Source organism: Mobula hypostoma, chromosome 10 (genome assembly GCF_963921235.1).
Source record: "Mobula hypostoma chromosome 10, sMobHyp1.1, whole genome shotgun sequence".
Taxonomy (NCBI): domain Eukaryota; kingdom Metazoa; phylum Chordata; class Chondrichthyes; order Myliobatiformes; family Myliobatidae; genus Mobula; species Mobula hypostoma.
The window spans coordinates 108230244-108255092 of record NC_086106.1 but is presented as its reverse complement, the minus strand read 5'-3'; the positions used below and the strand labels follow the sequence as shown (position 1 = coordinate 108255092).

The 24849-nt window shown below is 42.4% G+C and overlaps 1 protein-coding gene across 2 annotated transcripts in view; it reads left to right on the top strand.

Moving 5' to 3' along the window:
* LOC134353396 (transmembrane protein 164) overlaps nucleotides 1-24849 on the top strand; it is a 153505-nt gene that overhangs the window by 114837 nt on the left and 13819 nt on the right. For both annotated transcript variants that reach the window (XM_063061421.1, XM_063061422.1), the window contains one exon: nucleotides 7857-7957. In XM_063061421.1, the coding sequence (XP_062917491.1) occupies nucleotides 7857-7957 (101 nt within the window). The remainder of the gene's footprint in view (nucleotides 1-7856; nucleotides 7958-24849) is intronic.

The following is a 24849-nucleotide window of genomic DNA, read 5'->3' as shown; positions in this document are numbered from 1 at the left end:
AAATATTGTAAGATTAACCAGTGACACTTTGAATACGATGTGGCCAGGATTTCAGAAGCCTAATGGCTTGGAGGAAGAAAATATTTCTCATCCTGACCGTTCTTGTTTTTATGCATCGTAGTCTCCTGCCTGATGACAGAAAGTTAAAGAGGATGCTGGATGGATGGGTGGGATCTTTAATAATACTAAGGGCCCTACGTACACAGCGCTCCTGATAAATGTCCCCGATGGATGGTCAGGAGACACCTATGATCCTCTCAGCTGTTCTCACAGTTCATTGTAGGGCCTTCAGGTCCGAAGCTGGACTGCTCCCATATCAGATGAAGATGCAGCTTGTCAAGATGCTCTCAATGGTTGAGGTGGGTGGTGATGGGATCCTTGCTTCAATCTTCTCAGGAAGTGGAGGTGCTGCTGCACTGCCTTGTTCAGGGAGGTGATATTAAGGGAGCAGGTGAGGTGTCTGTGATGTGAACTCCCAAGATATCTACAGAGGAGCCGTGTATTCGCGAGGGGGTTGGCTTGTCTGAACCTTCCTGAAGTCCACAATGATTTCCACGGTCTTCCCCATGTTCAGGCTCAGGTTGTTTTCTCGCACTAATCCACCAGCCACTCCACTTCCTCTCTATACTCCGTCTCATCATTGTTGTTGATGAGGCCAGCCATTGTTGTGTCATCCGCAAACTTGATGACACGGTTTGAGCTGGATCCTGCGACACAGTCGTGCGTCAGCGGTGTGAACGCCAACCGGCTGAGCAATCAACCTTGGGGAGCGTCAGTGCTCAGCGTAATGGGACAAGAGACGCTGCTGCCGACATGGACTGACTGTGGCCTTACTGTTACGAAGAGGCTAACAGGCTTTCATCCAGGATCTCTCGGTATTTAGCAGCATTCATCTTCCCATCCAGTCCCTACTGCCAGAAATCATCCCCATAGCATGATGCTCCCTCCACCATACTTTACAGAAGAGATGGTGTTACCTGGCTGATGTGCAGTATTAGATTTACGCTACACATACCACTTAGTATTGAGGCCAAAAAGTCCACTTTAGTCTGATCTGACCACAAGACCTTCTTCCATATCTTCTAGGTGATGTTTTGCTAAGTTTTTACAGGCAAGGATATGCTTTTGTTTTAGCCAGTGCTTCTTCCTTGCCACTCTTCTACAAATACCCATTTTGTGCAAGGCCTTAGAGATTGTGGAGCCATGAACATCACCTCCAGTTAGAGCCACTGACTTCTGCATCTTACTCAGAGAGACTTGGTGTCACAGTAGCTTCTCTTACAAGTGCCATTCTTCTCCGGTGACTACGTTTAGAGGGGCAGCCTGACCTAGGCAGTGTGGCTGTGGTTTCATATTTTTTCTACTTTTTCCTGATGGACTGCATTGAGCTCTGAGGTATGTTTAGTGCCTTTGAGATGGTCTTGTACCCATCCCCAGATTTGTGCTTCTGGATGATCATTTCTCTGACTTGTCTTGAATGCTCTTTTGGCTTCATTTTGGTTTGGTCTGTTGAAATCTACCTTACTGTTGGACCATATAAAGACGGGGTGTTTATTCTTACGCATGCATTTAAAACAAGTGATCTTCCAATTTTCTACATCAACAAGTTGGGTGAGTTGGTAAGGCAATATACAGTAATGCACCTGATAAATGTTAGATAATGTGAAGGTAAAATCGAAGGGTTTCTACAAGTATATTAAGAGTAAAAGGATAGTAAAGGACAAAATAGGTCCCTTAGAAGATCAAAGTGGTCGTCTATGTGTGGAGCCTCACGAGATGGGGGAGATCTTAAACAATTTTTTTGCATCAGTATTTACTCAGGAATAGCATAGCATATATGGGAAGAGGGGAAGCAAGCAGCAGTGTCATGGAACATATAGAGATTAAAGAGGAGGAGGTACTTGATGCCTTACAGTGAATAAAGGTAGATAAATCCCCCAGGCCTGACATGATATTTCCTCGGACCTTGAGAGAGACTAGTGTAGAAATTGCAGGGGCCCTGGCCGAAATATTTAAAATGTCCTTAGCCACGGGTATTGTGCCGGAGGATTGGAGGGTAACTCATGTTGTTCCGTTGTTTAAAAAAGGCTCCAAAAATAAACCAGGTAATTACAGGCCGGTGAGCCTGACATCAGTGGTAGATAAGTTATTGGAAGGTGTTTTGAGAGATCGGATATACAAGTATTTGGACAGCTAATGGCTGATTAAGGATAGTCAGCATGGCTTTGTGCGTGGTAGATTGTGTTTAACAAATCTTGTAGAGTTTTTTGAGGAGGTTACCAAGAAAGTAGATGAAGAAAAGGCTGTAGATGTTGTCTACATGGACTTTAGTAAGGCCTTTGACAAGGTCCCGCATGGGAGGTTAGTTCAGAAGGTTCAGACACTAGGTATCCACGGAGAGGTTGTAAACTGGATTTGAAATTGGCTGTGTGGGAGAAGACAGAGAGTGGTAGTGGATAATTGCTTCTCAGACTGGAGGCCTGTGACTAGTGGTGTGCCTCAGGGATCTGTGCTGGGACCATTGTTGTTTGTTGTCTATATCAATTATCTAGATAATAATGTAAATTTGATCAGCAAGTTTGCTGATGACACTAAGATTGGAGGGGTTGTGGACAGCAAGAAAGGTTTTCAATGCTTGCAGAGGGATCTGGACCAACTGGAAAAATGGGCCAGAAAATGGCAGATGGAATTTAATGCAGACAAGTATGAAGTGTTGTATTTTGGAAGGACAAATCAAGGTAGGACATACACAGTAAATGGTAGGGCACTGAGGAGTGCGGAGGAACAAAGAGATCTGGGAGTTCAGATACATAATTCCCTGAAAGTGGCGTCACAGGTAGACAGGGTTGTAAGGAAGGCTTTTGGCATCCTGGCATTCATAAATCAAAGTATTGATTATAGGAGTTGGGATGTTATGGGGAGGTTGTTTAAGACATTGGTGAGGCCAAATTTGGAGTATTGTGTACAGTTCTGGTCACCTAACTATAGGAAGGATATCAATAAGATTGAAAGAGTACAGAGAAGATTTACTAGGATGTTGCCGGGTCTTCAGGAGTTGAGTTATAGGGAAAGATTGAACAGGTTAGGACTTTATCCCTTGGAGCGTAGAAGTATGAGGGGAGATTTGATAGAGGTTTACAAAATTATGAGGGTTATAGACAGAGTAAATGTGAATAGGCTCTTTCCACTTAGATTAGGAGAGATAAATACAAGAGGATATGGTTTTAGGGTGAGAGGGGAAAGGTTTAGGGGGAACATTAGGGGGAACTTCACTCAGAGAGTGGTGGGAGTGTGGAACAAGCTGCCACCTGACGTGGTAAATGCGGGCTCACTCTTAAGTTTTAAGAATAAATTGGATAGATGCATGGATGAGAGAGGTCTGGAGGGTTATGGACTGGATGCAGGTCAATGAGACTAGCGGAATAATGTTTCGGCCCAGACTAGAAGGGCCGAATGACCTGTTTTCTGTGCTGTAGTGCTCTATGGTTCTATAGTAATTACAAAGAGGATAAATACTTTTTCAGCCTCAGAATTTTGGTTTTTAATTTTTAATGAATTGTTGACAGGCTTTGGAGAATTTTTCTTTTGATTTGACATGCTGTTTTGTAGATTAACTCAAGAAAATCCCACTTCAGTATATTTTAAATTTAGAAAATGAAGCAGTAAAATGTGAAAATAGTTGTGGGGGTTGAATCCTTTTCCAAGGCACTGGATTTCTTGTCATTTATAAGTATATTTTACGTATCGCACTGTACTGCTGCCAGAAAACAACGAACTTCACAACATATGTCAGTGATCTAAAACCCTGATTCTGATTCTGTTTATCGGCACCTAGAGCAAAAGAGGCAAAGTCTAGGCAGGTGCACCCAGTCTGTAGCTCCTCCTGCCTAATATGATCTGGCTCACAATTCCTGGGTGACAATAAAGAGCAGCCTGGAATGATAGATCATCCACCCTTTTCAACTGCTACCTTACTCATCGTAAGAGAGAGGCGAGTTGAAATGCAATATAATATTGCTTTAGTTTAAGAATTTTTGACATAGATTCAGTTCTTTTGAAGTATCTTTAACTAGATTTGAAACACACCGAGTGATGTTACGGCTATTTAATTCATTCAGTCAATCTACATTGATATATCCCATTACACACTGAACAGGTATGTGGATGGGAAAGGTTTAGAGCAGCCATTCCCAACATTTATTTTATGCCATGGACCCCTGACATTAACTGAGGGGTCCATGGACCCCAGGTTAGGAACCCCTGTTGTAGAGGGTCATGAGTCAAATATAGGCAACTGAGACTGGCTCAGAAAAGCAACTTGATTGGCAAGGACATATTGGGCTGAATGGCCTGTTTCCATTCTGAGAGTTACAAAAATAATTCCAGGATTTGACAGCTTGCCATATGAAGTGTATTTGATGGCTCTGGGCCTGTATTCGTTAGAATTCAGAAGAATAAGAGATGACCTAATTGAAACTTATCAAATGGTGAAAGGCCTTGACAGAGTGGATGTGGAGAGGATGTTTCCTATGGTGAGAGAGTCTAAGACCAGAGGACACAGCCTCCGAAAAGAGGGGTTCCCTTTTAGAACAGAAATGAGGAATTTCTTTGGCCAGAGAGTAGTCATTGCCACAGGCAGCTGTGGAGGCCAAGTTGTTGACTTTTCATCAACGTAGCTAGGTTAGGACATTCATTACGTAACTTGTATTTAATCGAACCTCACACTTTATTGTCTCTGCATAAACAACAACGTGGTTATGTTGATTCCAGGTCAACAACTTAGAACATGAATTCCACTGTTCCCTCTGTACCAATACTCACTCAGGCAACTTGTCCAATTTATATACTGGAATAGGGGATCTCCATTGGCCAGATGATTGACCCTTTCTTTGCCAAGTCCCTGGTATGGGGGTTCTTCCTTGCGATGGTGGGTCTCTAGAGAGCGTTATCTCTGACAGCACAATCAAAGTGTCCACTTTTATACTCGTTCCTTACCAATTCAAATTTTGCACTCCAGTGTCATTGGCTGTAGGTAATCTGATTGACCTTTAACTCCATTTTATTGGCTCTGCTCCAGGCTAACATCCATTTATTGCCCCCTCCCTAGCGAGTGACAATTGGCAATACAGTATATGGTTCTTTGTTCCCTTCAGTAACCAAATGGCCTAATTCTGTTCCTATATCTTATGGTATATCTCTGAAATCTTGTAAAGACCTACTGATGCAATCTGAGAGAAATTAGGATTGGTAACGTATCCGAGTGTCAAAATCAGCATGGTGAATTTAGTGTTCAGATACAAGAGATTCTGCAGATGCTGGAAATCTTGGGGAAAAAAAACAAAATGCTGGAGAAACTCAGCAGATTAAGTAGCGTCTATGGAGGTAAATAAACAGTCAATATTTTAGGCCAAGACCTCTTGGTGTTGGCTGCAGAACACTGACTTTAGTGAAACTGGTAATCCATTGGGAGTGGGTAAAAAGGAAATCTATCAAAATTCTTATAGAATGAAAATAGAAATTGATTCAAATGTTTATTTTCTGCTGGCAGATGCAGATAAAGCCACTGTACAAATCCAGCAAGGACCTCTCTGCATTGATTGGTATGTGTAGTTCCCTGGAATGTAGGGAAAGCTGGTGTTGCTACAGTCTTGAGCAGATGATTCTTAGCTTTAATCTTAAAATGATTATCTGGCGTGAATTCTATAAACCAATACTTTTCTCATCAAATCTTCCATCCCTTATGTATAACAGAATAACAATGTCAGATGATTTGTTTCACATTGAGGAACTCTTGACTCTGTTAGGACAGTAATCCAGATCTTGAAAATGGAGTAAATAACAAAAAAAAAGGCATCTGCATACTTAAATACTTTGTTTAACTGGGTACCTCAAAACTGGAATCTCGATGTCTCTCTCAGTCATTTATAACAGAGCAGTCCGTTTGACTGATGAATCTGCCATTAAGTTTACATTCCCACCCTGTATCATTGGTACACAGCATTATCTATAGGATGCCCTGTATAAATCTGTACAATTTAGTTGGTGATATTTCTTAGTTTTACAATAGTTACTGCACAAAAATAGCTATAAGGTGGCCACCAAGCGAAAATTGGTACAGATATAGATAATCCTAATCAAAATTGTGAAGTTACTACAACCTTGAAGAATATTTTGACTTCTCGTGTGACTCCTAGGAAGTGATGATGTTGTGTTTAATATAATTTTTCTCACAATGTATGGAGTTTGTAAAGATAACCTTTATTCATAAAAAATTCAAATGTATAAAATGACAACATTTTCACCACATCCCACTTCAATTACTTAGCATGAGATCAATTATCATTGACATGCAACGTTTAAGCAGGGAGTTTTAACACCATTTCTATTGTCTGGAGGGTGGGGGAGTTACTGTCATTCTTCCCCCCCCCCCAACCCCCCGGACTGCACCTAGATTCAGTCTGTCTCTCAGCAGGTAGTTCACAACGCAGGGTGTGCAGTACAATCATTATGGGTCTTTCCTTGCATTTATTGTAATATCAAATAAATGCAGTGGATTCCAGTTAATTGGAACATCAGTTAATCAGGGCAGCTGCTTATTTGGGACAAATCTTAAAGAACAAAATCTAATTGAGAAAATAGCCAGGATTCCCTTTGTTTATTTGGGACACTATGTCGCTTAATTGAGCCAGGAGACTGTTGCTGAACAGTTTCTACCTAATGTCAGATGTGTGCACTTCATTGTGGTCATTAGACACTGCATCACGCTTCGAGCAAACAGTTTTTAAATGCTGTTATTTGTGTGTGTTTTTTTGTCACTGATAGTTGGCACGTAATAAGCAGTGTAAGACATTTCTGAACCGTTTTGCTTACTGCAGTTTCAAGCATTCATGCTTGGAAATGCCAGAGCTGGTCGGGAGTGAAAATGAAGTTATTACAATACTTCAACAAGAACTACAAAGAATTTGAAGGTATCAATGATCATCTAGAATATTACAATGAAGAGTCAGAGGATGCAATCATCAAAAGCATTGTATGAAAGCAGGTCCTTATCTGTACTAGGTGTCTGTGCTAATTTTGTTCATTTACAGTTAGTCGAAAGAATATGGCAGGATACACTGGATGAATTCCTCCATCGATAACTATTGGGAGTTAATACACAGTTCTACAGTATTGTAATAGTATTGATAGTGTTCTAATTTGTTCCATATTTCAATTAAATACATAATTGTTACTCAGTTAAACAGTAGTTTGTCCTTTTTTATGTACTTTTTTAACAATTTCCATGAAACTTTGGCTTCCTAGCAACCGCTTATTGGTCCCGATGTGTCCCAATTAACCGGAACCCTCTGTACATTGTATTTACATTGGGTGAATGTGGCTCATGTTTCATGTACCCAGGAAGTATTTGAGTCTGTTAGGCAAAACCCAGCCTCTCAGTGTTCAGTGGCTGTAAAGTCCGAGAATGTGGTCTTTCCCCACAGAACCTTTGTAGTGGCTGCACTGAGTTTCAGTGCATTACTAGGCAGGCATCCCTGCACTTTGAAATGTGCCAGTCAGCAACATCCACGTACGGACAGATCCTTACACTGGATGTCCAAACTTCCAGCAGACCTGAGTGCATTTTTCACCAAATTGATGACCTGCAGTTGATGTTGGTCTCAATATGTGTCCTTGGATGCACGGGTACACCATTACACCAGTGTACTTATCCTAATGTGAAATGAACACAAAGAATGCCTTTGGACAAGCAATCCCTTTTATGGTAATAGGAGAGATGATGGGCAGTGAATAACTGACAATCTGAGGAGGCACCTTGATGAAATGATTGGCCTTTAAATAAAATGTTTTTGTTTCAGGTGTGTACCAGCCTGAACCATTGGGGGATTTCTGGTGGGCCCTTCTTGCTACTGGACTTCTGTTCTTCTACCACTTCACCTTTTTGCAGATCCTCGGATTGGTGAGTAGAACAAAAGAAAGTGTTCTCGTCCACAACAAGATGTATGGTTTCAGTACAACTTAATCCTGCATTGTCACCTATGAAATTCCACTAGGGCCCAACTAAAACACAGAATTCGTCTAGACACAAGAGGTATGTCAGATACTGGCAATCTTGAACAACACACATAAATTCTGGAGGAACTCAGTAAGTCAGCCAACTTCTATGGAGGGGAGTAAATAGTCGATGTTTTGGATTGGGACCCTGGGTCTGGGTCCAGCATTTTGTGTGAGTTCATATAGGTTTGGATTACATTTCCTTCCTTCCTAGTGTCCTTCAAAGATCAAAGACTGAGGAATTATTAACAAAATAATAAAATGCTGGGAGCCATGCAGCAGGTCCAGCTGTGCCATTGAGGGGACAAACACAGCCAACAGTGCTGAATGAGGATCCTTCGTCAGAACTAGAAAAGTGAGAAACCGAGCTTGTTGAGCTGCAGAGAGAGAGAGTGGGAAAGAGTGCAGAGAACAGAGGGTATACCTGTGATAGGGTGCAGATCAAAGCTGCCAAGGTGACCTTTAAATGAGCAGCAGGAGAGAGAAAGGAAAATAGAATCAGAATCTGGTTTATTATCACTGGCATGTGTTGTGAAATTTGTTAACTTAGCAGCAGTAGTTCAATGCAATACATAATCTAGAAGAAAAAAAATGAAAATAATAAGTAAATCGATTACAGTATACATATATTGAATAGATTAAAATCGTGCAAGAAACAGAAATAATATATATATATTTAAAAAGTGAGATATTGTTCACGGGTTCAATGTCCATTTAGGAATTGGATAGCAGAGGGGAAGAAGCTGTTCCTGAATCACTGAGTGTATGCTTTCAGGCTTCCGTACCTCCTGCCTGATGGTAACAGTGAGAAAAGGGCATGCCCTGGGTGCTGGAGGTCCTTAACATTGGATGCTGCCTTTCTGAGACACCGCTCCTTGAAGATGTCCTGGGGACTTTGTAGGCTAGTACCCAAGATGGAGACAACTAAATTCCCAACCCTCTGCAGCTTCTTTGGGTCCTGTGCAGGAGCTGCCCCCCTCCCCCCAATACCAGACAGTGATGCAGCCTGTCAGAAAGCTCTCCACGGTACATCTATGGAGCAAGTTGAAATGAAGGTACATTCACATCTATGGAGAGGAGCAAAGGAGGGTTAACTGAAATGTTTAGACCAAGCGTTACCAACCTGGGGTCCACGGACCTTTTGCTTAATGGTATTGGTCCATATCATTAAAGATGTTGTGAACCTCTGGCTTAGACCATAAGACATAGGAGTAGAATGAGGCCATTCAGCCCATCGAGTCTACTCTGCCATTCCATCATTATTCTGAAGGCACCCAGGTGCAAGCATATATCTGTTGAACACATACACCATTGAGTGCAGTTTTGATCACTCTTTTGCAGGAAAGATGTTATTAAACTCGAAAGAATGCAGAAAAGATTTACCAGGATGTTGCCTGAACTTGGGGGCCTGAATTACAAGGAGAGGTTATGTAGACTAGCAATTTGTTTCCTGGAGCATGGGAGAGTGAGGGACCTGACAGAGGTATGTGAGGTCATGAGAGGCAAAGAAGGGTGAAAGCACATAGTATTTTTTCCCCAAGAAAGGGGTGGGGGAAAAAAAACGAATGACATACTGTAGGATTAAGATTAGCAGCAAGCACAGCTTTTTCAAGTAAAGGGCGGCGTATATTTGAAATGAGCGGCTAGAAGTCATGGTTGAGACAGGCATATTAAAGATTAATTACACGTAAATCAAAACGTGCCGTGAAATATGTTGTTTGCGTCAATGACCAACATAGTCCGAATACGTGCCCACTAGTGTTACCATGCTTCCAGTGCCAATAAAGCCTGCTCACGACTTACTAACTTTAACCCGTACATCTTTGGAATGTGGGTGGAAACCGGAGACCTAGAGGAAACCCATACTGTCACGGGGAGAATATACAAGCTCCTTACAGACAGAAATTGAACCCTGATCGCTGGTGCTATAAAGCATTACACCAACTGCTACATTACTGTCCTGCCACATTATGGGCAATATTTAAAAGCTGTCTAGGTGAGTGCAGGGGCCCCCTTGGTTAATGACGGGGGACCGTGGCATATAAAAGGTTGGGGAACCCAGCCAGACTCCCGCAGTTAGAACGAGGTCACCCAATTGCTATGGATAAGTTGGCCTGAAGGGGCCAGTGTAGATACTGTGTGACTCAATAACTCTATGACCTTTGCTTTATCTGTTCTCCCAATTATACATTCTAGTTGTATCTATGATCAATTTCTGTACACTGTATTAAAGACCCTACAGTTAATCAATTGTCTCACCATCATGCTCAATTGCTTGATCTCATATTATCGAAATTTAAATTGGGAGCTGCTTTGATAGGTGCCCCACCTTTCACATATAACAGTGTAATTTGAGAGTGAACGTACAGCAAAACATTGCCTGGGATCAGTGCCTTTTGATGAAATGCTCCAAAATAATCCTGTCATGTCAAAAGCAAATGGTGTTGTTTGTGCTGAAACAATTTGAGGTTTGTGGTTGTCCTCACTAGTTCGTTCTCTGTTTCATATGTGGGGATTTTCTCCATGCTGTGGTATCATAGAGAGGCCCAGTCCAATGGCTGAGTATCAGTTTCTTTCTCTCAGATGCAGCTTGTCATGTAATGTTAGAAGCTCTTTGGCAGTTTAGGGGACCATGGTTGTTGATCAAAGCTTGACTCTGAGAAATATCAGGCCATTTAATCAGAGGGCATCAAAACCAAGTCCAAGGCATTTGCTGATTAGTTGCCAGATGGCATTAAGATCAAGATGTAGATGGTTTTATTACTTTGTTCTTCCCTGCTGCAGAATATTGCCAGTTTTTTTTTCCGTATTTCTGTCCAAACTTCTTGTCTGGAAAATTAAAATCCATAGTCTTAAAATAACTGTCCTTGAGGATTTAGCTGAATTTATGCACTTGTTGTCCATTCCCCTCCCAGCAGCAATATATTATTTGATTAATTTCTGCAATCACTGTAGTGGAGTCACCACTGTGTCGACCTGCAGCCAGAAATTAGCTCAGTAATAATTTACTACGAAGAAGGATAGGTTTTCAGCACAACTGATAATTCCCCAGGGTAGTTTCCACTTACAAGAAGGTCAGGCTGAACCAAGCTTTCTTGGACTGCACACGGTATAGTGATAAATGGAGTCAGCTTGAGCAGGGGTTTCATGCCATGGAGCTATACCATTAACCAAAGGATCTGTGGGCCCCAGGTTGGGAACCCCTGCTAGAAAGGTCTACTCACAAATCAGGAGGCATTGGGGCTGGGAGGTGGGGGAGAAGGGAGTGGGAGGCCAAGAGGAATAATTATGATGAAGGGTGATACAGTATGTGAATTCTGATTGTGAAATGGGACAGAAGGAAAGCAGTTAAGGAAAAGATGGGGCAACGATAGAAGGAGATGAAAGGGATCCTGAGATAAAATAAAGAAATTGAGCACAATATTGTTTATTCTACATGTTCTGAACCTTGCTAATAGGATACCAGCTTCATAACTCGTTTTTCCTCAAAATACACGAGGGTTGCACACAGTACCAAGTACTTGGTACAGTGGATTGCATTGCCAACTCGTTGCTTCAGCAGCTTGGAATGATCATGATCCTGAGTGCTGTCCGAGTCGGGCGTGCACATTCTTCCTGTGCCTGGATGGGTATCCTCTGGTATCCTCCCTTACCCTGTTACGTACCCCGTAACTGGGTTGCCAAACCAGCAGAAATGGACCACTAGTTGGAGTCTGGATTACTAGAATCTAATAAAGTTTTATTAAAGAAATAAGTAATACAGTACTCTAATCGTAAGGATATAAATGCAACAGGTTAGCAATGATAAAACACACATGTACACAGAACTAGGGTAATAGGAATCAACCAAGCTCTATCGCAGTCTAGGGGTAAAATGATCAGTCTTAAGTGACGCAGAGTTCAGTTCAGCTTAGTGCAGTTCGCAGTAATCACTGTTGTGCCATTGGGGAGGGGGGGAGAGAGAGAGAGAGAGAGAGAGAGAGAGAGATGCAAATTTGATTCAGGCAGACCTTTGATGTTCTTCGCAGCTGGTTTCGGGCGGACCCTTTTATGTCTTCTATCCTGCTGTGGTCACCGACTGTGACCCCTCCGTTCCGGATAAGACCATTCTTCCGCGGTGAACCCGGCACCGAGGCGAGGGCGGACACACACACCAGGTTCCCACTGATTGTACCTTTGCACCCTGTGCGTCTATGGTCGGTTCCCGCAAACCGGACCTCTAAACTCCCACCAACTTGTGGGGGCACACTACTCTTCCAGGGTCTCGTAATCTCGTGGTGTCGTGCCTTAGCGAACCTGTTCTTTTTATCCCCCTGCTGGGGTATCGCCTGTCCATCAAACTTCAAACAGTTCAGGTTCAAAGCAACCCCGGTCTGTCAATATTCTGAATTGTGTTTCTTTTCCGTTATCTCTCTCTCCTCTCTCATTAACATTTTGAACGTTTCTCCATTGTCTCCCTTATCTCTCTCATTAGCATCAATCGTCTGATAATTTGGTTTGTCGTCACAACCCCAAAGACTGGGGTGGCACGGTAGTGTAGTAGTTAGCACAACGCTTTACAGTGCAGGTGACCCTAGTTCAGTTCCCGCCGCTGCCTGTAAGGAATTTGTTCATTCCCGTGTGGGTTTCCTCCGGGTGCCACCATTTTCTCCCTTAGTCCAAAAACGTACTGGTTGGTCTTTAACTGGCCATTGTAAAATGTCCTGTGATTAGGCTCAGATTAAATCGGGGAATTGCTGGCTGACGTGGCTTGAAGGGCCTACATCTTCAAGAAATATAAAATGAAATCTCTTATTAAATAGAGAAGTTTTGATTAGATAGTAAACAATAAATTTCATGACACATGTCTGTGATAATATATTTGATTTGGAATTCTGAGCATGAAGAGGGCACTGTTTCTAGGCTGAAGGGAGATTTTCACTGATAATTAAACTCTAATTCATTTCGACCTATTTAGATGTCACACTCACACAAGAACCTGAAAAGATGCTTAAAATATTGGCCGCTTGCCAGATTCCGTGTGTAAAATTCCTCTCTACTTATAAGCAAAGTTACAGAAGATAAATGTGTCTTTCTGCATACTTAAATAAGATCTCTTAGTCCTTGCTAATTAATTCTTTGCATGCAGGTGTTTATAAAGTTCCTGTATGGAATACTGCTCACAGTATTTCCTCTCCCTGATGTCCGTGTAGACCTACTGTTAGACTTTTGTGTTCAGCAGTTTAAGCCAGATAATAATGTCAGGTATAATTGTACTACTGTAGTGCCTCTTTTTTTATTTGTGAATCAGGTATTGAATCATTTTATGTTCCATGGTAAAACTAGGCTGTCCACAGTTGCACACAGGGGAGCTTTAGGCTTGATGTAGTTTAGAGTTGTCTACTAGCTTCTCCAGAGATCAAATCCTTTACAATGGGATTTACCAGATAGTTGAAACTTTTGTGAAGAAAGTTCAGCTCTCCAGTCTCATCATAAAATATAACAAGGCCTTTTTAGCTGTGTCTAAGATCAATCTAACCCTTTCCTAATACATAGCCCTCCATTTTTTTTCCTATGATCCATGTGCCTATCAAAGAGTTTCTTAAACATTCCTAATGTATCTGCTTCTACTGCCACCCTTGGTAGGACATTGTATTAGCCACTTCCCACTTTGGGAAAAATCTGCAGCTAGCAACTCAATCTATACCTCTTATCATCTTGTACACGTCTTCATCCTCTTCTCTCTCTCTTCTCTCATCCTCCTTTGCTTGAAAGAGAAAAACCCAAACTGGCTCCATAAGGCATGAAATTCACTGGACTGAAATTGCAATGGGTGTTAAAGTTCAAAGTAAGGTCATATACTACCTTGATATTCATTTTCTTGGAGTCATTTATGGAAAAAAAAAGGAAACATAACAATATTTACTGAAATCTATACATAAACAGGCAAAGTTTGATTGAACACCCCCCCCATACACAGAAGAAGGCGAAAATACTGAGAACATGAGTTGTAAAGAATCCCTAAAAGTGAGTCTGAGGGTGATAGAATCAATTCAGAGAGGTGGTGAGGGAAGTTATCTACACCAGTTCCTGACCCTGGTGGTCTAGAACTTAAGGCTTCTGTACCCGCTGCACAATGGAAGTGGTGCGAAGAGGACATGGCCTGGACAGTGGTGGTGTTTGGTGACGGATGCTGCTTTCTTGTGGCATTGCTCCACATAAGTATAGTCGGAGGTGGAGAGGGTTTTGCCTGTGATGAACTGGGCTTTCTGTGGCCTTTTCCATTCCTGAGCATAAGTGTTTCCATACTGGGCTGTAATGCAATCAGCAAGCATACTCTCCACCATGCATCCATAGATATCTGTCAAAAGTGCTTCCGAAACCGAGCAGGAGTAATGTTCTTACACCCCCATCCCCCATCCTTTTGACCCAAAGGCACACATGATTTCTACTCAGAATCCCCTGCTATCTGTAAGGAGTTTGTACATACTCCCCGTGACTGTGTGGGTTTCCTCTGGGTGCTCTGGTTTACTCCCACAGTCAGTTGGTGGGTTAATTGGTTGTTGTGAATTGTCCTGTGATTCGGCTGGGGTTAAAACATGGCTTGCTGGGCAGCTTGACTTGAAGGGCTGGAAGGGCCCACTCTACAACGTAGCTCAATAAATAAACCAATATAGAGCTGCTTGGGGAAACTTCCTTCAATCTATTTCCTGTAGACACTGTTCACACGCTCACAGCATTCGCTTGGTGCGTCAACAATTTCCAGGGTTGGATTTTTAGATTTCATCTGTGCTTTCTACTACATTTCCCTAAGTCAGTTTCATGGAATTCAGTTAACTGAATTTTGGAGCTATTTTGTGCACTTAATATATGCCACCAAGAATGATGACCAGAAGGTATCCAGCTCACACAACAGAGCATCCTCTTGTTTTGTACACAGTCCCATTGTATGTGTAGTCTAAATGTTATGTGTGTTAACACCTGAAATGACAGTGGTGACTCAGGAAACACTGTAGAACAACAGAGGGGCCTTGGTGAATGAGAGCAAGGACCTCTGGTGGTTATGGTGCAGGTGGTGAAGAAAGCATGTGGGATTCTTGCCTTCATTATCTGAAGGTAAATATCACACCCTACTTACCTTTAGCTAACAGGGAGACTGTGTTACAACAATAGTTATCTGAGGTAGTGTGAACCATTCTGTTGCCACAGAGGTAACAGGAAGGATGTAATTATACTGGAAAGGGCAGAGATGGGATTCACCACAATATTCCCTGGGATGGTGCACCTCAGTTATGAGGAGAGACTAGATTTGCTAAAGACCAGAGGAGGTTGCTGGGCAACCTGATAAAAACAAATGAAACTTGGAGGAACTTAGACAGGATAGCCTAGATATCTTAAAACCAGAAGGCATAAGTTTGAGGTAGAGGGTAAGAGGTTTCGGAGGGGATCTGAAGGGCATTTTTCCTCCACCCAGAGACTGAGTGGAACTAGAAACCTATGGAAGCAGATACTCTCAAAGCATCTTGACAGGAACGTAAATCGCCAAGGCCTATAAGACTGTGGACCAAGTACTGGTAAATGGGATCAGTATTGATGAACGATTGGTGTTTGGCATGGGCAAGGTGGATCGAAGGCCTGGTTCTGTGCTATGTGACTTCTGACATTATGACTATGATTCAGATTTGGCTTCAACTTACTAAACGAATGAGGCAATTGAATGATAGCTTAGACATTTAGAACACTAACATTTTATTTTTCAGTTTCTTTGTCGTAAAAGGAAGTAGCTGAGAACACAGTAGAAGCTATAACCGTAATTTAAAGAACTTTGGAAGATTGGAAAACTAAAGCTGCAGGTGGATGGGAACCGAAACATCAGAACAGGTTGTGGAGACAGATGTTGTTAAGTCAGGAATCAAAAGGTTGAGCATGGCGGGACTTGTGTTCTGAACTGCATGTATTTCAAGCAAGCAGTATTGTAAGAAAGACGGATGAGCTTAGGGCAGGGATCAGCACGTGGAATTGTTCCATTGTAGCTGTTAGTGAGTCATGGTTGTAGGAGGAGCTGAGTGACAGCTCGATATTCCAGGATTCCATTGTTTTAGACATAGTGCGGGAGGGATAGAAGGGAGAGGGGAAAATGTCACGGCAGTGCTCAGGCAGGTCAGACTGGAGAGCTCATCTAGTGAAGATTTATGGGTAGAGAGGTATGACCATGTTAATGGAACCATATTATAAACCACCCAATTAGTCCTCAGGAGTTAGAGAAACAAATTTGTAGAGAGATCATAGACTGAAAAAGGATCTAGACATGCCCAGACATCACCCCTGTAGAAGATGGCAGAGTTTGTCATCAAAATGACAGTTATAATCGATACCTGGCCCGGCTTGAAGCCCGAGAACAACTTATTAGATCATAGACTGTTATAAGAAACGTAAGATTGTGATGGTAGGTGATTTCAGTTTCCCACGTATTGAGTGGGACTCCCTGTAGAAAGAGGAGCTGGATGGGAAAGAGTCTGTCAAATATGGAATGTGTTCAGGAAAGTTTCCTTAATAAGAACATAGAGGTCCCAACTAGATCTCCTATTAGGGAATGAGACAGGGCAGGTGACAGAGATTTGTGTAGGGGACCACATTGCATATAGGAATCATAATGCCATTAGTTTCAAAGTAATTATGGAAAAGGGTAGGTCTGGTCCCCAGGTTGAGATTCTGAATTGGAGAAAGGCCAAGTTTGATGATATCAGAAAGGATCTGGTAACTATTGATACAGGCTGTTTTCTGGCAAAGGTGTACTTAGTAAGTAGGAGGCCTTCAAAAGTGAAGTTTTGAGAGTATAGAGTTTGTATGTTCCTGTCAGAATAAAAGGCAAGGATAAGTGGTTTAGCGAACCTTGGATTTCGAGAGCTTTTGAGGCCCCAGCTAAGAAAAAGAGGGAGGTGCATAGCAAGGTTAAGGGTGAAAGGTGAAATGTTTGAGGGGAATATGAGGAAGAACTTTACTCAGAAGGTGGTGAGAGTGTTGAACAAGCTACTAGTACAGGTTATGGAAGCGGGTTTGATTTTTGGATTGAAAAAAATCAAAGAGAAATTTGGATAGGTACATGGACAGGAGGGGTAGGGAGGGCTGTGGTCTAGGTGTGGGTTAATGGCACTAGGCAGATTAATTGTTTGGCAAAGACTAGATGGGCTGAAGGGCCTATTTCTATGTTGTGTTCTATGACTCTATGGAAAAAGTCACATGGACTTCTGCTACTTAACGAAGTGTGAGAGGGAGACCCAGTTAGCCACAGAGGTGAATTGTAAGCGTATAGATTACAGAGAGAGATCAGTTTCTTGGCTTGCATCTCTCCTTCATCATATCAGGTGCTGGAAGGGAAAATATAGAATATCTTATATTCTATATTTCCTGAGATGATTTTTGAATATTTGGTGGTATAATTTATAAATCATATTACCTTGTTTTATTAATTTCCTTGAATATTTACTAAGCTTGTCATGGTTCACACAGTACAGTACTGTACAGGTTGGAGCTTTTTATCTGCTTGTGTTTAGCACATTCCTTATTTATATGCTAAATAGAATATGGTTGCATCCTGCCTTTTAATCCAATGATGTGAAAAATCTTAGCAAGTTTCAAATAACAACTGCCTGAAATATAAATTCTGCCTGCACTTTTTAATTTGTGTAACACTCTATTTCATCTGCCAGGGACATCGTAACAGATCTTGTACAGAATCAAATTACTTTCAAGTTACTGGTATATCGTATCCATTTTTCACAGAACAAGTTCTTTGGTGATGCCCAGTTAATAGTGGTGTTGTTCAAGGGAATTCTAATAGCCAGGTTATAACTCTTTCTCAGAGGGTCTTTAAATCCGGCTATGGTCAATGACTAATGTCTCACCTGAAGCATGTCTCCAGTTACAACAGTGATTTCTATCGAGATTTATAGTGAACTCTGAAACCAGCTATAAAAAGTAAGTTTAAACAAGTCATGAACACAAAAGATTCTGCAGGTGCTGGAAAGCTTGAGCAATGCACACAAAGTGCGGGGGGATCTCAGCCAATCAGGCAGCTTTGATGGAGGGAAGTAAACAGTTGACATTTCGGGCCAAGACACATCACCAGCACGGGAAATAAAGGGGGGATAAAAGCCAGACTAAGAAGGTAGGGGGAGGGGAAGGAGTACAAACTCCGGGGTCAGAAACCAGAATAGGATAGGACCTCCAGTGTAGTGATTTCTGGATTGCTACATGTGCCACACACCAGTGAGGGTACATATAGGATGATTTGGCAGATGAATGCGTGGCTGAGGAACTGGTGCAGGGGGCAGGATTTCAGATTTCTGGATCATTGGGATCTCTTCTGGGGAAGGTATGACCTATATAAAAAGGACGGGTTACACTTGAACCTGAGGAGGACCAATATCCTTGTGGGCTGGTTTGCTGGAGCTGTTGGGGTGAGTTTAAACTAATATTACAGGGAGATGGGAAACTGAGTGGTAGGGCTGTGGATGGGGAAGTTGGTGTACAAGTAGATGCAGTGTGACTATGAGAAAGGATGGGCAGATGATAGGGCAAAATTTCAGTCAGTGGGATGAGTTGAAGTGTAACATGGGAGCAAAATCAAAAAGGGTGATGAATACAGGACTGGAGGTTTTGTATTTGAATGGATGTATAATAGGGAATGAGTTAGATGATCTTGTAGCACAGTGAGAGACTGACAAGTATGACATTGTGAGCATCACTGGGTCATGGGAGCTTAACATCCAAGGATGCACATTGTATTGAAAGGACAGGCAGGTAGGCAGAGGGGGTGGGGTGGCTTTGATGTTTTAAAAAATGAAATGAAAGAAAGAAATGACATAGGATTGGAAGGTGTCGAATGCTTATGTGGAGAGTTAAGAAACTGCAAGGGTAAAACGACCCTGATGGGAGCTATACAGGCCTCCAAACAATAGCCAGAAAGAAGGGTACTATTTACAACGTCAGTTAGAAAACGCATGTAAAAAGGCCAATGTTATGATAGTTATAGGGAATTTCAATATGCAGACTGATTTGGAAAATCAGGCTGGTGCTGGATCCCAAGAGATGAAGTTTGTAGAATGCTTACAAGATTGCTCTTTAGAGCAGTTTGTGGTTGGACCCACTAGGGGAAAGACAGTTCTGGATTGGGTGATTAGGAAGCTTCAGGTAAAGGAGCCCTTAGGAGGAAGTGACCATAATCTGTTAGGATTCACCCTGCGGTTTGAGGGGGAGAAGCTAAGTTAGATGTATCAGTATTACAGTGGAGTAAAGGGAATTACAGAGGCATGGGAAAGCAACTGGCCAAAGTTGACTGGAGAAGGACACTGGCAGGGATAATGGCAGAACAGTAATGGCTGGAGTTTCTGGGGGTAATTCAGAAGGAACAAGATAGACACATCAGAGGGGAATAAGAATCTTAAAGGGAAGATGCAACCGTGGCTGACAAGTGAAGTCAAAGACAGCATAAAAGCAAAAGAGAGGGAAATAATGCAGCAAAAATTAGCGTGAGGATTGGGAAGCTTTTAAAAATCAACAGAAGGCAACTGAAAAAGCCTTAAGGAGACACTAGTAGGATTCCAGAAATTCAAGAGTATCAGCAGGCAGAAGTGAGTGTCGTATTACAAAGCAGAAGGTGCTTGGGAAACTGAAGGGTCTGAAAGTAGATGGAGTCACCTGTGCCAGATGGACTACACCCCAGGGTACTGAAAGGGGTAGCTGAAGAGATTGCAGAGCCATTAGTAATGACCTTTAAAGAATCTCTAGATTCTGGAATAGTTCAAGAGAATTGGAAAACTCTGTATGTCACTTAACTCGTTAAAACAGGAGGGAGGCAGAATGCAGGAAATTATAAGTCAGTTAGCCTAACTTCAGTGGTTGAAAAGATGTTGGACTCTATTATTAAGACCTTAAAACCATAAGGTATAGGAGCAGAAGCTGTCCATTCGGCCCATCAAGTCTGCCGTGTCATTCACTCATAGGCTGATCCAATTCTTCCAGTCATCCTCACTCTCCTGCCTTCTCCCCATACCCTTTGATGCCCTGGATAATCAAGAACCTATCTATCTCTGCTTTAAATACACCCAATGATTTGGCCTCCACAGCCGCTCGTGGTAACAACTTCCACAGGTTTACCATCCTCTGAATAAAGTAATTTCTCCTCATCTCTGTTCTAAATGGACGTCCTTCAATCCTGAAATTGTTCCCTCTTGTCCTAGACTCCGCTACCATGGGAAGTAACTTTGCCATATCTAATCTTTTTAGGTCTCTTAACATTTGGAATGTTTCAATGATATCCCCCCCTCATTCTCCTGAACTCCAGGGAATACAGCCTAAGAGCTGCCAGATGTTTCTCATATGATAACCCTTTCATTCCTGGAATCATTCTCGTGAATCTTCTCTGAACCCTCTTCAATGTCAGTGTATCCTTTCTAAAATAAGGAGCCCAAAATTGCACACAATACTCCAAGTGTGGTCTCAAGAGTGCCTTTTAGAGCCTTAAAATCACATCCCTGCTCTTCTATTCTATACCTCTAGAAATGAATGTCAACATCGCATTCGCCTTCTTCACCACCGACTCAACCTGGAGGTTAACCTTTAGAGTATCCTGCACAAGGACTCCCAAGTCCCTTTGCATCTCTGCATTTTGAGTTTTCTCCTCATCTAAATAATAGTCTGCCCGTTTATTTCTTCCACCAAAGTGCATGACAATGCATTTTCCAAAATTGTATTTCATTTGCCACTTTGCCCATTCCCCTAAACTATCTAAGTCTCTCTGCAGGCTCTCTATTTCCTCAACACTACCTGCTCCTCCACCTATCATTGTATCATCGGCAAATTTAGCCACAAATCCATTAATCCCATAGTCCAAATCATTGACATACATCTTAAAAAACAGCGGTCCCAACACCGAACCCTGTGGAACTCCACTGGTAACCGGCAGCCAGCCATAATAGGATCCCTTTATTCCCATTATTTGTTTTCTGCCAAATAGTCAATGCTCCACCCATGCTAGTAACTGTAATTCTATGGGCTGTTATCTTGCTAGCCAGCCTCATGTGTGGCACCTTATCAAAGGCCTTCTGGAAATCCAAGTACACTGCATCTACTTTGTCTACTCTGCTTGTAATTTTCTCAAAAAGTTGCAGTAGGTTTGTCAGGCAGGATTTTCCTTTCAGGAAATCATGCTGGGTTTGGCCTACCTTGTGATGTGCCTCCAGGTACTCCGTAATCTCATCCTTAACAATCAATTCCAACAACTTCCCAACCACTGATGTCAGGCTAACAGGTCTATAGTTTCCTTTCTGCTGCCTCTCACCCTTCTTAAATAGCAGAGTAACATTTGCAATTTCCCAGCCATCCAGTACAATGCCAGAATCTATTGATTCTTGAAAGACCATTGTTAATGCCTCCGCTATCTCTCCAGCTACTTCCTTCAGAACCCGACAGTGCATTCCATCAGGTCCAGGAGATTTATCCACTCTCAGACCATTATGCTTTCTGAGCACGTTCTCAGTCGTAATTTTCACTGCACATACTTCATTTCCCTGATACTCTTGAATGTCCAATATACTGCAGATGTCTTCCACTATGAAGACTGATGCAAAATACGCATTCAGTTCCTCTGCCATCTCTGCATCTCTCATTACAGTATCTCCAGCATCATTTTCTATTGGTCCTATATTTACCCTCAATGCTCTTTGACCCTTTATATACTTAAAAAAGCTTTTAGTATCTTCTTTGCTATTAGTCACCAGCTCCTTTCATAATTCTTCTTTTCCTTCCTAATGACCTTCTTAGTTTCCTTCTGTAAGTTTTTAAAAGCTTCCCACTAGCTTTGGCTTTCTTGTAAGCCCTCTCTTTTGCCTTTACTTTGGCTCTGGCTTCACTTGTCAGCCACGGTAGTGTCCTTCTTCCATTCGAAAATTTCTTCTTATTTGGAATATATCTGTCTTGCACTTCCCTAATTTTTCACAGAAACTCCAGCCATTGCTCCTCTGCTATCCTTCCTGCTAGTGTCTCTTTCCAGTCAACCTTGGCCAGTTCCCTTCTCATGCCATTGTTATTTCCTTTATTCCACTGAAACACTGACACATTGGAATTTAGTTTCTCCTCCTCAAATTTCAAAGTTCTAAAAAGCCATCCCTTAGAGATTCTACAAATTCTCTCTCTTGAGGTCTAGTACTGGCCTGCTTTTCCCAATCCACTTTCCTGTTAAAATCCCCAACAATTATCATGACATTGCCCTTCTGACATGCCTTTTCTATCTCCTGCTGTAATTTGTAATCCACACCCTGACTGCTGTTTGGAAGCTTGTATACAACTGACATTAGGGTCCTTTTACACTTGCCATTTCTTAACTCAACCCATAGAGACTCTACCCCTTCCGATCTAATGTCATCCCTTTCTAATGATTTAATATTATTTCTTATACACAGGGCCACACCACCCCCTCTGCCTACTAACCTTTCTTTCCATTCAGCTCCCAATGGCAGCCATTTTTAGCCAAGTTTCAGAGATGGCCACAACGTCATACTTGCCAATCTGTAGCTAAATTTCAAGATTTTATTTCTTGTACTGCATGCATTCAAATATAATGCTTTCAGTCCAGTATTTGTTGCTTTCCATTTTAACTGCACCACGCCTCTATTCCCATTGGCTGTGACTATGCCTCATCTCCTGCCTGTTCTTTCTATAATCTCTGTTGCACACTATCTTTGACTTATTTCTGTTTTCCCCTTCCTCTTCCCCATCACTCTGGTTCCCATCCCCCTGCCAAATTAGTTTGAACCCTCCCTAACAGCTCTACTAAACCTGCTTGCTAGGATATTGGACCCCTTTGTGTTCAGGTGTAACCCAGCCTTTTTGTACAGGTCATACCTCCCCCAGAAGAGGCCCCAATGATCCAGGAATCTGAAACCCTGCCCCCTACACCAGTCTCATAGCCACGCATTAATATACCTGATCATGCTATTCTTGCGCTCGTTAGCACGTGGCACAGGCAGCAATCCTGAAATTACTACCCTGGAGGTCCTGCTTTTCAGCTTCCTACCCAACTCCCTGAATTCTCTCTTCAGGACCTCCTCCCTTTTTCTACCAATGTCATTGGTACCAACGTGTACTAAGACTTCTGGCTGTTCACCCTCTCCTTTCAGAATACTCTGCACCCGATCCGAGACGTCCTGTACCCTGGCATCTGGGAGGCAACATACCATGCGGGTATCTCTATCAGGCTCACAGAACCTCCTATCTGTTCCCCTCACTATGGGATTCCCTATGACTACCGCATTCCTCATCTTCTTCTCTCCCTTCTGCAGCACAGAACCAGGCTCAGTGCCAGAGACCCGATTGCCGTGGCCGTCCTCTGACAGGTCACCCCTTAACAGCATCCAAAACGAGATGACAATTGCTAAGCGGGATGGCCACAGGGGTGCCCTCTGCTATCTGAGCTCTTCCCGTCCCTTCCCTGACAGTCACATCATTCCTTAGAGAAGGGATCTAAAACAGCTCACAGTACTCTGTGTGGTATTAAGGATGAGATTTCGGGGTACTTGGATACACTTGATAAAATAGGCAAAAGTCAGAATGGTTTCCTTAAAGGAAATCTTGCCTAACAAATCTGTTGGAGTTCTTTGATGAAATAATACTGGTCAGTGTCAGAACCACTTGTTTTCATGTTAATCTGTATGTTACTAATTTGGATGATGGAATTGGTGGCTTTGTGGCCAAGTTTGCTGATGATACAAAGGTAGATCAAGGGACAGGTAGTGCTATGGAAGCTGGGAGTCTGTAGAAGGACTTAGACTGATCGGGAGAATTGAAAAGTAAGTGGCAGATGGAATATAGTGTTGGAAAATGTATGATCATGCACTTTGGTAGAAGGAATAAACAGGGAGAAAATTAAAAAATCAGGGGTGCAAAGGGACTTTGGAATCTTTGGGCAACACTCCCTAAGGGTTAATTTGTAGGTTGAGTCAGTGGTAGGGAAGACTAATGTCAGTATTAATTTCCAGCGGACTAGAATATAAAAGCTGAGGCTTTATAAGGCTTTGGTCAGACCACCCGGAGTACTGTGAGCTGTTTTGGGTCCCTTCTCTAAGGCAAGATGTGCTGGCATTGGAGAGGGTCCGGAGGAGGTTCACGAAAATGATTCCGGGAATGGAAGGGTATGAGGAGCATTGGATGCTTTTGAGCCTGTACTCAGTTTAAAAGAATGGTGGGGGGGGGTGCATTTCTCATTGAACCCTATCAAGTATTGATAAGCCTAGATGGAGTGGATGAGCAGAGGATTTTTTTTCTATAGTGGTGGAGTCCAGGACCAGAGGGCACAGCCTCAGAATAGAAGGCTGTCCATTTAGAACTGAGTTGAGGAAGATCTTATTTCACCAGAGGTTGGTGAATCTGTGGAATTCATTGTCACATAATTTGGAGGACAAGTCACTAGGTTTATTTAAAGTGGATGTTGATGAGTTCTTGATTAGTAAGGGCACCAAAGGTTACGGGGCGAAGGCAGGAAAATGAGATTATATGGGAGAATAAATCAGGCATGATGGAATGGCAGAGCAGACTCTATGGGGTGAATGGCCTAATTCTGTTCCTATACCTTCAGGTCCTACGGTCTAAGATGGTGGATCATGTACTTTTTACACTCTGTGTAAAGAAGTTACCTTGCAGGTCTCTGTAAAATTGCCTCCCTATTATCTTGTAGCTATGCTGTTTAGCTTTTAACTTCCCAACCCTGGGCAAATGAATGATGAAGGCCAGCATGCCGAAGACGCTCTTCAGAATCCTGCC